Source organism: Podarcis cretensis, assembly GCF_951804945.1.
Source record: "Podarcis cretensis genome assembly, chromosome: 7".
NCBI lineage: Eukaryota > Metazoa > Chordata > Lepidosauria > Squamata > Lacertidae > Podarcis > Podarcis cretensis.
In genome coordinates, this window is record NC_137176.1 from 47,432,835 (window position 1) to 47,448,450 (window position 15,616).

The window sequence follows — 15,616 nt, forward strand, 5'->3', positions numbered from 1 at the left end:
AGGCTACATTCCCCGATTCAGTTAGGTAGCCATGTTGGTCTGATGCAGTCGAAAAAAATTAAAAAATTGTCCAGTAGCATCTTAGAGACCAATTAAGTTTGTTCTGGGTATAAGCTTTCGTGTGCATGCACACTTCTTCAGATACCAATTCCCAGTGACCCTTAATACACTCTTGACAGATCAACACTTTCTGTTTTTTTTGTAGTATTTAAGTTTCACATTAATTTTGTTTGTTTTTCTTAGGGAGCAAGAGCAATACATGGAAGAGTTTGTTCCAGATTCACCTGTTCAGTCACTTTCAATGGTTAATCAACTGCGCCGAAAACGGGAGAATAGACATGTCCAGTACACAGAACAAAAGGGTCCAGATTTGGAACAGACAGGAAGACCTCATAGTAGGCTTTTTCAAAATCTATTTCCCTGCTAAAAATATTAAGAATAATTACAGTTTGAAGGAGGTCCCCTTTAAACAATATAAAAATATACAGTTCCAAATCCTTCCTTCCTTCTAGGAAATGGTTCTGAATTTTTGGTAGCAGTGCTTCTTTACTAACTTGTCTCAGACTACCACCTAATGGACAATAAAAGTATTTCCATCCTGTCATACCCACAAACAGAGAGCCAGTTATTTTAGAGTTTCCATAGCAAGGAATAGTCTTAACTCCCGTCAGGTCAGGGGAAAACTGTGTGAGAGGAGCTGCTCCTGAGCTGGGCATTGTTGCTCACTCTGTTTCTGGATCTGAATATGGGGGAGAATACCTCTAGGCCAGGGGCAGCTCTTGATCAAACACAAGGCAGAGAACCACCATTGATATTAAGGAGGAATTGCTGTAGGAATCCATAAATAAACTTCATTTTATAAAGATGCTGTATTTGATTATGACCTTTATTTTTCTCTTTCTAGAGCTTGGGAAGATCCCTCTTTCATCCACCCAAAGGGATGTCTGTCCTGAAGAAGAAGTATTGGTGGCTGATACCTGCGACCCACAGCTCTCCCCAGTATCACGTAAATTTAGCAAGTTTTGCCATTATATATTTAAATTAGTGATAGTGGAAAAGAGTACAGTCAGTTTTCCTTGGTAATCAATCTGTACAATTGAAGATTTTTCTTGTTTTACTGCTTAAGAGGTTTTTTTTAATTAAGCAGTTTATAAATATTTTAAATAAATGAAGCTTTTAGTGGAGATCTTTATCCAAGTTCATATCTGTATTTGATCTGAATTTTGTTCTGTTTTGTTTTTGCATATGGAATTGTTTAATTGTTGATGTTTGATGCTTTGAGGTATTTTATGGGGAGCACTTCATGAACGGAATTGAATAAATAAGAAAAACCCTCAGTGTGAAAAGTGCTCTCTACGGTCCTTTGGTCTGTTTATTCTTCGTTAGAGGAGACGTATGACCAGGACTAGTAGCCCTTTCAGAAATTCTGGAGATTGCCCATTTGCCCAGGCGTTTTGCCGAGACTTATGAGGAAACGATTCACCCTCCAAAGCTATAGGGAAGAGTTGAATAGAAACCAGGAACCTCAAGAGATGGCTACTGCAAACTACTTGCATATTATTAAATACTATTATGTTCATCTAAATTGTTTCTTAACTTGAGCATTCAAGAAATAGGTTTAAAATTAAAAATCAAGGATTCAGAAAAGGTTCTGCTGAATTAATTGCCTTGGAAGAAATCATAATTCTATTATTGCACAATTCTCAATTTATGGACCTCTTTTTTAAACCTAATCCTATCTGTACTAGCAAAAGGAATATGTTTTATCATGCATGTTTTGAGTTACTGATTTCTTCTCTCCATTTGTACAGATGAAAAAATAGCAGGAGAGCGCACTGCTACAAGATCACCATTTGCCTTGCCAGTAGTTGTTGCAGAAACCCTTGGACTTGATGAGCCTGTGAGTACTGTTTTCATGATCTGCCACAAAAATCTAGTTGGGAAATAAACTCTCATAGGGAAAACCAATTTTTCTTTTGCTTATTTTGTCTCAAGATTTGGCAAAAAGTACCACCAGCCAACTGCTAATGACAGCAGATGAGACAATTGACTGTGTATAAATTGCTGTGTAATCATTGTTATCCATTTATTGTGTCAAAAACTAAATGAAAATGAAAATTACAGTTCATTTTTTAATTATTCATTACTGGGAATTAATGTTGGTTTTCAGAAATGTATGCCGCACTTGTATACTTATTATGTCTTTGGAGGCTGAACATTTTTATTTTATTTTTTGCGTGGTAAATTGGAAATAAATTGCATGAAGGTGGTATAGAACCATATCTTTTAGAATTGCTACTCATGTTTCTTGGTTGGTGAAATATAACTCATTCATTGCAGTGATTTGATTTAATGGGATCCCTTTGCTATAGCTTCAGAAAATAATTGGTTAAATAAAATTATATCAGATAAGCTGAGTGCAATCACACTAATCCAGCTCAAGGAACTATACTCAAAGAAGCAGGCTTTTCTGAGCATATCCAGAATTTGACAGATAACTACATGCACAACCAGGTGCTTCATTCTCAATTTCCTCTTCCATTCAGCAAATCCGGGGTTTGCATACAGACCTGCCTCTACTTTTTCTTCAGGCTGATTGTTCTGTCAACATAGGCCTGGCTAATCCATGGCCATGGAATTAAATACGAATGTGTGCATTTTGAGCTTCTTAAAAAAATGTGCCATACCAGAAGTTGCAAAACGTAAAGTGGTGTTATTATTTCATAGGAACCTCGGAATAAAGCACAGGGAGATTTCAGAAAACAGTTGGTTCATGTGTTTCCTAAAAGTAATGGTGACAACTTGGAGTAAGTCTTAGAATTTTCTTTTTAAAAAAATATATGAAGATTTTACATATGAAGCTAAATGAACTTTCATAGAATAAACTTTGGTAGAAATGTTTATTATAGTAATGTATTATAACATATTTAATATATTAGTGAAGAAAACTTACCACATTTTAGTTCGAAAGAGTATAATCCGTTAGAAAATAGCATACTTAGATTTTCTGACAATATCTGAATTTTTAATATATGTCATGTAATAAGAAAAATTAATATGGTTTCCCTGCCAATATTTTGTACTCTGAATAGAAGTACTTGGTAATATGCCAGATGATGATGATGATGGTGATTATTATTGTTATTTATTTATTTATTTATTTATACCCCGCCCATCTAGCTGGGCTTCCCCATCTAGCTGGGCTTCCCCAGCCACTCTGGGTGGCTTCCAAAAAAATACTAAAATACTGTAATACATCAAACATTAAAAGCTTCCCTAAACAGGGCTGCCTTCAGATGTCTTCTAAAAGTCTGGTGGTGGTTGTTCTCTTTGACATCTGGTGGGAGGGCGTTCCACAGGGAGGGCGCCACTACCGTGAAGGCCCTCTGCCTGGTTCCCTGTAACTTGGCTTCTTGCAGTGAGGGAACCGCCAGAAGGCCCTCGGAGCTGGACCTCAGTGTCCGGGCAGAATGATGGGGGTGGAGATGCTCCTTCAGGTATGCTGGACCGAGGCTGTTTAGGGCTTTAAAGATCAGACCAACACTTTGAATTGTGCTCGGAAACGTACTGGGAGCTAATGTAGGTCTTTCAAGACCGGTGTTATATGGTCTCGGCAGCCACTCTCCCAGTTACCAGTCTAGCTGCCGCGTTCTGGATTAGTTGTAGTTTCCGGGTCACCTTCAAAGGTAGCTCCACGTAGAGCGCATTGCAGTAGTCCAAGCGGGAGATAACCAGAGCATGCACCACTCTGGTGAGGCAGTCTGCAGGCAGATAGGGTCTCAGCCTACGTACCAGATGGAGCTGATAAACAGCTGCCCTGGACACAGATTTGACCTGTGCCTCCATGGACAGCTGTGAGTCCAAAATGACTCCCAGGCTGCACACCTGGTCCTTCAGGGGCACAGTTACCCCATTCAGGACCAGGGAATCCTCCACACCTGCCCGCCTCCTGTCCCCCAAAAACAGTACTTCTGTCTTGTCAGGATTCAACCTCAACCCCAATCCTGGTCTTATGGTGTCTTTTTTTTATGCACACACCCTATAATGTTTTTATTTGCAGTTTCTAAAATAATAAATCATTTACCTCTTTAAAAGTTCAGAGGTCCTATTTGGTGTATTACAAAAAGGCATAATAAATATGGACAGAAGGTTAAGGCCCTCCAAAGGGAGGACCCAGGAGGACTCCCCTGAGTGAGTGCTTGAGGGCTCTGCTCTTGCCACTTACCATCTGGCCTGGGGCGGGGCCTGAAGCCTCAAAAGGACTGCTTGGTGCTTGCTGCCTGCTGCCCAGGAGGACTCCCCTGAGTGAGTGCTTGAGGGCCCTGCTCTTGCCACTTGCCATCTGGCCTGGGGTGGGGCCTGAAGCCTCACAAGGACTGCTTGCTGCCTGCTGCCCAGGAGGACTCCCCTGAGTGAGTGCCTGAGGGTCCTGCTCCTTCCTGCCACTTACTACCTGGCCTGGGGCGGGGCCTGACAGGCCTCACTAGGACAGTTGTTGTTACTGCCGGAGGGGCAGAGTGTTTTTAAAATGTTTTTTTTAAAAAAAAAATTATATGTGGGGGGTGGGGGTGGGATGGATGTTTGGTTGGGCTTGGGGATTATTATTTTTTTAATTATTATTTTGATGTTTTGTAATTTTTACATTTTCTGTTTGTATTGTTTTATTGGTTTTGTTTGTTTAATGTGTTATTTTGTTCTTAGGGGGAGGGTTCAGGGCTGCTGGGGAGTGGGCCCCAGCCCACAAAATGGCTGGGGCATGTTCCACAGGGGGGGATGCACTGGGACAACCGATCTCAGTGATCACGGGTAGGAGGAGGAGTTACGCTAAGACTAGACCATGTCATTACAGAGGGGGCAGGTTTAGTCGTTGTCTGAGGACTATCCCTGCCTCCGGGTCTGGTCCTGACCGGATGGATACTAGAATCAGCAAGGGATACCCACATGACCTGAAGGTGCTGCTGTGCAATGCCAGGTCAATGATTCATAAGACTACTGCCATCCATGACTTGATCATGGATGGAGGACTTGACCTGGCATGTGTAACAGAGACTTGGTTGGATGAAGCAGATGGGCCTGTCCTTGCCGCTGCTTGTCCACCAGGTTTCTCTTACGCACAGCAACCCAGGTCATGTGGGCGGGGAGGGGGGGGTTGCAGTGATTTTTAGGAAGTCATTAGTTTGCACCAGGCGTCCTATTGGGAAGACCCAGTTTTCCGAGTGCATGTTCTGGAAGTTGGGCAATAGGGGCAGTACAGGATTCCTTTTGGTGTACCGACCTCCCCACTGCACCAAGGATTCCCTGCCCGAGCTGCTTCAGGTTGTGGCGGATGTTCTCCTGGAGACACCTAGCTTGGTTGTCCTAGGGGATTTTAACATCCATGCCGACACGACCTTACAAGGGGCCGCTCGGGACTTCGTGGAAAGCATGGCCTCCATGGGGCTGTCCCTGAATAAGTCTGGCCCAACCCATAGTCGCGGACATGCCTTGGACCTGGTGTTTAACTCTATGGATGTTGGTGATCTGACACTAAGTAAAAGCGAAACGAAAGAAGTGCCATGCTCAGATCACTTCCTGGTGCAACTGGACTTCTCTGCGACCCATCCACTCTGCAGGGAGGTGGGACCAATTCGGATGGTCCGCCCCCGCCACTTAATGGATCCAAATGGTTTCCAGAGAGTGGTAGGGGATGCTTTATCCCATGTTGATGGCCTTTCAGCCGATTCCCTGGTGGCCCGCTGGAATGTGGAGTTAACCAGGGCTATTGACTGTTTGGCTCCGAAGCGCCCTCTCCGATTGCATGGAGCCCGGACAGCCCCGTGGTTTTCCACGGATCTGAGGGCAATGAAACAATCGTTGAGACGGCTAGAGCGCCGGTGGCGGATAACTCATTCCGAATCTGACCGGACACAGGTTAGAGCTCAATGTCGAGCCTACCAAGTGGCGATAGCAACGGCGAAGAAGAATTTCTTCACCGCCTCTATTGCATCTGCAGAAAACAGCAGCAGGAGACTTTTTCAGGTGGTTCACAATTTAGTGGAACCACCTGCAGCATCGGGGCCCAGTACGGGCCAAATGTTCTCCTGCAATGATTTTGCATAGTTTTTTGCAGATAAAATCGCTCAGATTCGGGAAGAAGTAGACTCCACCGTGGGAGCAGGGCCGGGGCGGGAGAGTGCTAGAGTTCTGTCTAGTCAAGTTGAGTGGGATCAATTCCAATCTGTTACCTCTGAGGATGTGGACATGCTGCTTGGACGAGTGAAGCCAACCACCTGTCTCCTGGATCCTTGCACATCCTGGCTTATAAAAGCTAGCCGGGAAGGACTGGGCGATGGGCTTTGTGGGGTGGTGAATGCTTCCCTCCGTGAGGGAGCCTTCCCAGACCCGCTGAAAGAGGCGGTTATTAAACCGCTTCTTAAAAAACCATCTTTAGATGCGGCCACGATGGCCAACTATCGCCCAGTTTCAAATCTTCCATTCTTGGGCAAGGTGATTGAGCGAGCGGTGGCCGAACAACCCCAGGCACGCCTGGAAGAAGCGGACCATTTGGATCCCTTCCAGTCGGGATTCAGGCCTCATAATGGGACTGAAACTGCCTTGGTCGCACTGGTTGATGATATTCGGCGGGCTAGGGACAAAGGTGAGAGCTGTTTCCTAGTTCTGCTGGATCTCTCAGCGGCGTTTGATACCATCGACCATAACATCCTTCTGGATCGTCTTGAGGGGCTGGGAGCTAGGGGCACTGTCATACAGTGGTTCCGCTCCTTCCTCCTGGGCCGTGTTCAGAGAGTGGTGGTGGGGGATGAGTGTTCAGACCCCTGGGCTCTCACTTGTGGGGTGCCTCAGGGTTCTGTCCTCTCCCCCATGCTTTTCAACATTTACATGCAGCCGCTGGGAGAGATCATCAGGAGGTTTGGGCTGGGTGTTCATCAGTATGCGGATGATACCCAGCTCTACCTCTTTTTTAAATCAGAACCAGTGAAGGCGGTGAAGGTCCTGTGTGAGTGTCTGGAGGCGGTTGGAGGATGGATGGCGGCTAACAGATTGAGGTTGAATCCTGACAAGACAGAAGTGCTGTTTTTGGGGGACAGGAGGTGGGCAGGTGTGGAGGATTCCCTGGTCCTGAATGGGGTAACTGTGCCCCTGAAGGACCAGGTGCACAGCCTGGGAGTCATTTTGGACTCACAGCTGTCCATGGAGGCACAGGTCAAATCTGTGTCCAGGGCAGCTGTTTACCAGCTCCACCTGGTACGTAGGCTGAGACCCTATCTGCCTGCGGACTGTCTCGCCAGAGTGGTGCATGCTCTGGTTATCTCCCGCTTGAAAGACCTACATTGGCTCCCAGTACGTTTCCGAGCACAACTCAAAGTGTTGGTGCTGACCTTTAAAGCCCTAAACGGCCTCGGTCCAGTATACCTGAAGGAGCGTCTCCACCCCCATCATTCTGCCCGGACGCTGAGGTCCAGCGCCGAGGGCCTTCTGGCGGTTCCCTCATTGCGAGAAGTAAAGCTACAGGGAACTGGGCAGAGGGCCTTCTCGGTAGTGGCGCCCGCCCTGTGGAACGCCCTTCCAGCAGATGTCAAAGCGATAAACAACTACCTGACATTCAGAAGACATCTTAAGGCAGCCCTGTTCAGGGAAGTTTTTAACGTGTGATATTTTATTGTATTTTTGCTTTCTATGGAAGCCGCCCAGAGTGGCTGGGGAGGCCCAGCCAGATGGACGGGGTATAAATAATAAATTATTATTATTATTATTATTATTATTATTATTATTATTTATTAAAACCTCATGGCAGCATCTGCTAAAGCATGGATGATGAATCTGTGGACCTCCATTTGTTATTGGACTATATCTCACATCATCTGTTGCCATGCTACCTGGAGCTGATGGGCCTTCCAGCATCTGGAGGGCCAAAGGTTCCTTACCCTTGTGCTAAAGACTCAGAAACCCAAGGATCTTTGAGCAGGATATTGAACAAACCTATTTACCTTTCATCCTATTGACCCTACATTGCAACCTTTGTTCAAAATCAGGGTTTTCTTAGTTTGGAGTGTGTCCAGCTCTGCTTATGTTGATGTTTCTGACAATAAATCCAGTCTTTCAGAAGGGAGTGATAATTTAATTCCTCCCTTAAATAACAGTTACAGCCTTATGCTGGATGTTGCTTTTTTTCAATGGACTGGTTTGTTTTTTGTACTAGTTCACATTAGCAGGGAAAAAATATTTTCAACTTTTAACTATTCAGATTTTCAGATCCACCTGAGGACGCTTCTCCACTTACAGACTGGGATTCTAAGGTACCTTCTCCTGTTTTTGGAGCCTCTGCAAATGTGAAGAAGAGCAGCTTGGGCCACAGTACAAGTCTTTCCTCTTCTGTGTTAGCAACAGGACGTAAGTCAAATCTGAAAAACAACTCCATCAACAATTCTTCCTATTCTAGATCTGAGAAAGTGAAATCAGTATCTGAAGATGTTGCTTTTGTTGTACCGCTTAACCCTGGGACTGAAATAACCTCTGTTATCAGCCAGGCTCCAACCGGTAAGCAAGTGGTTCTGAAACAGAATGCAGATGAGCCCATAACATGTGTGACCAACACACATTTAGATAAAGATGAGACAGGCAAGAGTGACTTCCTTCTTCCATCACAGAAACAATTAGGCAGCCGATGCCCTAAAAGGAAGAAACCTGATGAAAGGAGTGGGCATGTGATCAGCTCTGAAAAAGAAAATGCCTTCCCTTCCCATGCAGACAATTCTCCTATCAATAGAGATAATATAACTGATAAGCCTTTAGATTTATCTGATCGCTTTTCGGGTTTTCGCTGTCAAGGAAAAAGCCATGTAAGTGCTGAGACGTCCAAAACTAGGCTGAGGCAGGCAACTCTTTGTGATGTTTTTCAACCACCAGTGAAAGATTATTCATCTAAAACCATCGTTGGTTATCTAATGAGCCAAGATTCACCAGAGGATCCCTGTGTACAGGAAGCATCCCTGGAGAGAGAACCTCAAGTACAGATAAAAGAAGAGATCACTTCCTTTTGTAATCCACCAAACGACGTCCTGGAATCAGAGCTCTCTGAAGATATGGAGGTAAGTTTGTGAGCAACACTGTTACCTAGCATAAATAAATACCTGAAGTTTTCGGGGAACGGTAGCATTTCTTTTGCTTCTTTGCCAAAGAGAGAGTTCACATGACAGTTATGCAACATTTGCTGGGGAAACTTCCTTGCTACTTATTTGTACTTCTAGGGTGGGGGATCAGGAGATGGCTAATGTGATACAGCTGGCTAATGTGAATTATGAACAGCATAGACAGAATATTTGGGCAAAAGGTTTTTAACATTGTAATTGTGTCGGTAGGCTGCTGGTGTCCATAAACCAACAAATAAGAGGATAAGGTTACAAACTGCAGTAGGTGAGCCAGCATCTGTGCTTCAACCAAATCCTTGCAGAGTGAAAAAAGCCACAAATCTGCACAAGGAACAAGGTACCTTGTAACTCATCATATTATTGAAATATCAGTCATTGGTGTTCTTTGTCTTGCCCTTTTATTGGCGTTACCATCATCTTAACAGAGATCCTACATACCCATTAGGGACAGATCTGTAGCGAGTGTCTGCTACATCCATAATCCTGTCAACTTGCTTCAGCCAGCGCAAAAGGGGTGGATTTCCGCAAGGTTTTTGCCTCAGTCAGCCTTAAAACAAAAAGCCACCCTTCTATTGACAGTAATGAAAAGGAAAATAGGGTGCCAATTCCAGGGCTGTCACACTTTTTCATCAATCTTGAGGATACCTTTGAAAATTTGCCCTTTTATAGCAACTATTAGTGGAATAGTCACTATTTATCTCATTATTTTGATCTGCATATCTTTAGAATTCTAAGACTTTTAGAACATTCATTTCTTTTACAAATTAATTATCTCTTCTTTTGAAGATAATTCATCCTTGGAAAATGTGCAGTGGAGCATAGACCCAGGAGCAGACCTTTCCCAATACAAAATGGATGTTACTCTGATAGATGCAAAAGTAAGCAATCTTATAGTATGACTATTACTAAGCTCCCAGAACAAACCAAAATATTATTTATGGCTATTAACCTGTTATGCTTTAATCAAAATAAAGCAAGACTGGAATGGTTCCTATTTGAAGTAATGTTAGTTTCAGAAACGATAGAAAAACGTAAACTTAGTTCCTGGTCTTGCAAACGCTTAGAAAGCCAGTTCGGATCTGCAGTTTCTGAGTTTCTCTTGTATAATTCTACCAGCTTGGGAAGGCAAGTGGAAATTGTTTATCCATAGAAAGATAATTCATTAAGAAAAAGATATTCAGATTTTCTTGAGTCTTACTCAGGACAGTTTGCCTGCATCTCACAGAGGGAGTATTATTATATTTCATTGAAATAGAGGCTCATTCAGTTTTGTTTTGGTTTTTTAAAAATACTAATGACTTTGGTTGGTTGCTTCCTCAAATGTAATAGTTCATTTGCTAACATGAAACTGAGTTAGTACATTTGCTTGTGTCATTTATGTGATAGATCCTCAATGTTTGGAAATTTATAGACTAGTTTTGGAGAATGATTTGAATAATATTTTCAGGCCTGGTGAATCATGGGAGATACTGAGGTTTCAATCAACTCTCAGCTTGCATGTTACACAGCTTGGAAGTGATGACACTACTAAATGAATATGTGTGATCTACCCCTCCAAAGAATTCTTGCAGAATCTTAAAATGTGATCCACAGTCTGAACACTTTTTTGTTCCTGATATTTGCTCTGGTATAGAAGTTTAAAATATGTATTTGATTGCAATATCTTAAAAAAAATGTTACATAATTATTTTGTGACTCTGTTGCCTAAAAGGAAGGGATCCAAACAAGAACTGAAGCAGAGACTGTAGACATGGACTATACATATGTCAGTGATAGTATTCTAGTAAGAATGAAAAATCAAGAACATAAAGAAGTAAACAGTTCAAGTAAGTTATTTTTGTTTGATTGTTTTAATAGCACAAGTGAAAAACTGAATATAACAGTTACAAGCTCCTTTGCATATAGAGATGTATGGCACACAAATGGCTGCCCCATGTACCAAGATGACTTCCCTGCTTAGCATTTAAGAAGGGATGATGGAAAATGCATGAGCAGTCCATCAGTTCACTGGAAAGATAAAAAAGAATAAGCCCCACTCCAACAATGCACAGCTTAGAGAAAGAGGACAATAGAACAGTTGGTTGGGTCCAGAGGTTCAAAATGCTTCTGTTTGACTTGAAAATAAGCCGTGTATTTTTTTCCTGCTTTATAGCCTTATAACTCTGCCATAAGGAACCATAGTCCTTATTATAGTCTTCTGGACCCAGCAATGTTGTAAGCTATGGCCTGGTGTACTGTATGTTTCTTGAGCTTTGTCTAACTTGGTAGCTGTGTGTCTTTTATGGAGGTGAATTATATGACTAGAGTCCTGTGCAGTCTGGTAGTTTCTCAAGTGTACTGCTGTAATGTACTATATGCTCAGCTATCCTGGAAGACAGTTCAGAAACTACAACAGGCCTGGAACGTGGTAGCTTGTCTACTTATCAGAGGTAATAACCAGTACATATAACCTTGCTTCTTTTTGATCTTCACTTGTGAATAGTTCATTTCAGGGTAGAATTCAGCATTCTAGACTTGCCCTATAAAAGCCTTTAAATACTTGGATCTGGGATAACTAAGGTCCACTTAATTATTCAGGTGCCACCACTATCGATGATAACTAAAAACTGGGGCTTCTGTAAAAGTTTTTAGTGAGTTGGGGTTAAGAGAATTCTAAAAATTGTGGGTGCTCTTACCTTTAAAGTTGAGATGCTTTAAGATATTTCTTATTTATTTAGTTTGCAAAAACAAGCAAACCCACACACAACAAAACACCTTTAGCCTGCTCTGTGCAGCCTTTTGGCATTCTTGAGATGGAATGCCCCAATCAGAATGTTGCAGTGAAGCCTGCCAGGTTACTGAGGGCAGCAAAGTCACAGCCTAAACTGGCAGCAAGATTATTAAAAAAGAAAGAAAGAAAAGCCCTCAGCCAGTTCATATTTAAAAGTAAGACACACCCCCCCATACCCTGCAGGTTCTTAAGAAACTTATTTGTTACAGCTATTTATACCCCACCTTTTAGGATACAAATTTGAACAATGCCAAGAAAGAAGATTTAAAATTGTCATTATTCTCTTCCTATATTCTAGTATCTACCAGAAATTCCCAAGAAGCTATTTAAGTCATGGGTTGGTCCATCTTTCTAATACAGATAATCAAGATGGCATGCCTTAAGTTAATAAATAACAAAGCTAGTTTTAGAACCTGATTGGTTTTATTCATCTGCTACTAAATATTCAAATAGATCATGCTGCTTTTTAGCTCAAGGTGTCAAGAATAATGCTAGTAATAATTGTTGCTCACATTTTTCAAAGGAGAGAAAAGAAGAAATGACACCTTTGCAGAAATATTTGATCGGACATCATATGAAGAATATGAATCCTATCTTGAAGATGACAATGCCCTAGGATGTAACAATAGGGAGTCTTGTCAGACAGAAGAGGAAGAAAAGAAGGAAATGTCAACAGTAAAGAAAAGCTTACAGAGTATGTATTTGTTTTAAGACTTGTAATTCACTGCCAACATTGGGTGAGGTTGAGTTACAGCTTTATTTTCAGTGCACATAGGATTTCAACCATGGATGGTCCTGCCAGCAGAACCTCAGTTAGGAGAGCTGTTTGTGAGTGGTCTTCCACTAATGGGATGTTCCTGCTCCTAGAAGTAGGTGACAGTTCTCCGCTTTCAATGGACATCTGCCCCAGATGTTTGAGGGACCGTCCCAAAGCAACTTGAGGCAGCATAGGGGGTTGCAGAAGGAGGGGAAGCCTATCAAAAAAATCTGCACCACCCATGTACTCTAGCAGGAATGTCTACTAGATCCCAGTTCCCTCTAAGGAGAAGGAGCCCTACCATTCAAGGAGGGCTAATTCGAAACCAAGTCATTATCTTTTAAAAGATCTAGGTGTTCAAGGGAAATTATCATTGTTTTCAAGTACTGAGAAATCTATATTGTAGTTGGCTGGGACCAAGTTCGTTTCCTTAAATTGATGACGTGTTCTATATTTTCAGGGCATGGAGACAAACAAGATAAAACCAAACAGAAGGCTTTTGTGGAATCATATTATAAAAGTGATGAAAGGTACATACCATATGCTTGTGAAAATCATCTTTAAGGCAACCAGACTTCTTCTGTATAAAAAAAGATGATTCGCTTGTTTTTCTTCAAGTGATTACGTGGCAGAACTGGGATGTCGTAGTTTGAAAAAGATCAAGTAAACTTTGAGAAGAGTCATAAAGAATGTGAATATTTAATATTCACAATATTTAAGTTAGCTGCCACAACAGTTATAGATCCCATTTTAAGTATGTTTTATAATTAATCGTAAAGCAACAGCAAAACCGAAATTGCTAAAGCAACTTGATGAAACATTAAACCAACATAGTTGTCTTAAATAGTTTTAAGTTGTAAAATTGTTTATAACAATGTGCTATAATGCTGTAATTCACCCTGGGACCTTAGGGTAAAAGGCAGGTAATAAATAAGTAAATGATAGTTTTCTTATGCAAAAAATAATATTTGCAACCTTGTTTAGATCTTGCAATTTCTGTTTACTTTCCAGAAGGAACACTGTATTAGATTTTCCTCACATTGAGGTGGTCCGTAAAAAAGAAGAAAGGAAAAAATTACCTGGACACACTTGTAAGGAATGTGAAATAGTAAGTTAATTATTTTTCCTTGATATCATGAACCTCATTCTGTTTATTCAATAGAATAATTTAGGTATCTCATGAATTTCATATACAGAGACATATATCTGTAGCATAGCTGATGAAATGGTGCAGTGTGCATTTAACCAAGGTATGCATGACCCTTATTTTTGAATATTTAGCTACCTGCTTGACTATAATATGTATTGGGAAGAAATGGAAATAACAGAGTGCAATAAAGACTCCTGATTTGGAACAGTGCAAAAATAGACTATCGATTAAAACTGAAAATGCCTGTGAAATCTCCTGGACACTTCTATAGCTGCACAGGGTCTCCTGCAACTTGAGATTTACAGTTTTTAACTCATGCTTCCGAGGATCCCCTGACATCAGAAGTTGCTATTCGTATGGGGTGAGGGCTGCAGTTGGAAGAGGGCCCTAGGCACTGCCTACATAGTTTTAGGATCTAAAAAAAAATAATCCATACTAAGATTGAAATTGACCGTTTATCATCACAAGGGAATAATACATATTAATAATTTATAAACTGCTTTTCTACTTTAAGCATTTCTCCCCAGTCTTAAGTTATTGCATCAAATAACTTGATACAAATTTCATCTAATTATGCTGTAAGCAGAGTGGATAAAAATCAATGATTTTTAAAAAAAATTTAAAAAATTGGATTTTTAAATTTAAATCAGATTTTTTTTAATCGGATTTTTAAAATAAAATGCTTTTGGAGGAAAAATCTTTCTAAAGATAGTTTTCTATTTAAGTTACATTATAGTCCAAAGGCTATTCATCAGGAAATAAGGATTTGTTTAAAGTTTTTCATGTGTGCTAAAACTCAGTCTAAGGTGCGTTTTAAAAAAAATATTTTTAAAAAGTTTAATCACACCGGTTAACAAACATGGATACATATGCTATAATGTTATTGTTTTAGTTAAATAAATTGTTTACACTGTTATTAAGTAAATGATTATTTTTCTCCTTCCAATAAAGTACAGCAGAAAAGTTGTCCAGATATAAACAATAATTTCATAATTATCTGTCTATGTATTTCTGATAGTATAACCAAATCAGTAATTTTTGATGTAACTAAAAACTACTCTGAAAATTTATTATTCCAAAAATGAAATCTTCCTCTGGTAGTAAATATTAAGAGGATGCCAGCATGGTTGAACCTTTCTGTAAAAATGATTTAAATCAAGCTTTACTGACTAGTGATTTAAATCTGATTTAAATCAAATCCACTCTGGCTGTAAGAGCACATGTAATTCATTCATTAATGTATTCTACAATTTGTTGGGGAGCATAGATGAGTCTTATACTATGCAAGAGATTCCATTTACTGTTTTTAACTTGTATTTCCATCTTTCTTATCTATTCTTCCCATTTTTAAAAAAACACACACTCAACTGTATGTTTCTGAATTTAAATATTTAAGAATAAGGAGCTTAATACGAACTTAATAAAAACCTTGCGATACCTTTCTGTATTGCACATAGCTTAATCTATAGCCTACTGTGAAGCTTAATTTTGTTCCAAAATATGTGAAATCCAGAAGCCTTGAATAATAAGAAAGGGACATAAAAGCAGCTCTGTGTCTTGTGCCAAGAGCTGTGTGTGAACAATTTTAATTTCCTGTCTCTGCACAGTGCAAGACTTCTCTTTAAGAACTTGTCTCTTGTTAGATTTTGGTGAGTTACTCATAGCAGTGACTATGAGATTGGAAACACATGGGGAATATTTTTTATAATGAAGAAATGTTCAGAATAAAGGCAGAATTTTAAAACACTTCTAGAAAGAGGCTTTTAATATAAGCAATCCAAGCAAACTAT

The 15,616-nt window shown here is 40.7% G+C and overlaps 1 protein-coding gene across 6 annotated transcripts in view; it reads left to right on the forward strand.

Moving 5' to 3' along the window:
- Window positions 1–15,616, forward strand: part of RBBP8 (RB binding protein 8, endonuclease) — a 42,675-nt gene that overhangs the window by 19,578 nt on the left and 7,481 nt on the right. For 5 of the 6 annotated variants that reach the window (XM_079982661.1, XM_079982664.1, XM_079982665.1 and 2 more), the window contains 11 exons: window positions 244–395; window positions 905–1,006; window positions 1,812–1,900; window positions 2,728–2,807; window positions 8,246–9,089; window positions 9,360–9,486; window positions 9,936–10,027; window positions 10,861–10,975; window positions 12,443–12,613; window positions 13,137–13,206; window positions 13,688–13,784. In XM_079982661.1, the coding sequence (XP_079838787.1) occupies window positions 244–395; window positions 905–1,006; window positions 1,812–1,900; window positions 2,728–2,807; window positions 8,246–9,089; window positions 9,360–9,486; window positions 9,936–10,027; window positions 10,861–10,975; window positions 12,443–12,613; window positions 13,137–13,206; window positions 13,688–13,784 (1,939 nt within the window). The remainder of the gene's footprint in view (window positions 1–243; window positions 396–904; window positions 1,007–1,811; window positions 1,901–2,727; window positions 2,808–8,245; window positions 9,090–9,359; window positions 9,487–9,935; window positions 10,028–10,860; window positions 10,976–12,442; window positions 12,614–13,136; window positions 13,207–13,687; window positions 13,785–15,616) is intronic. The other variant, XM_079982666.1, reaches the window with a different exon arrangement.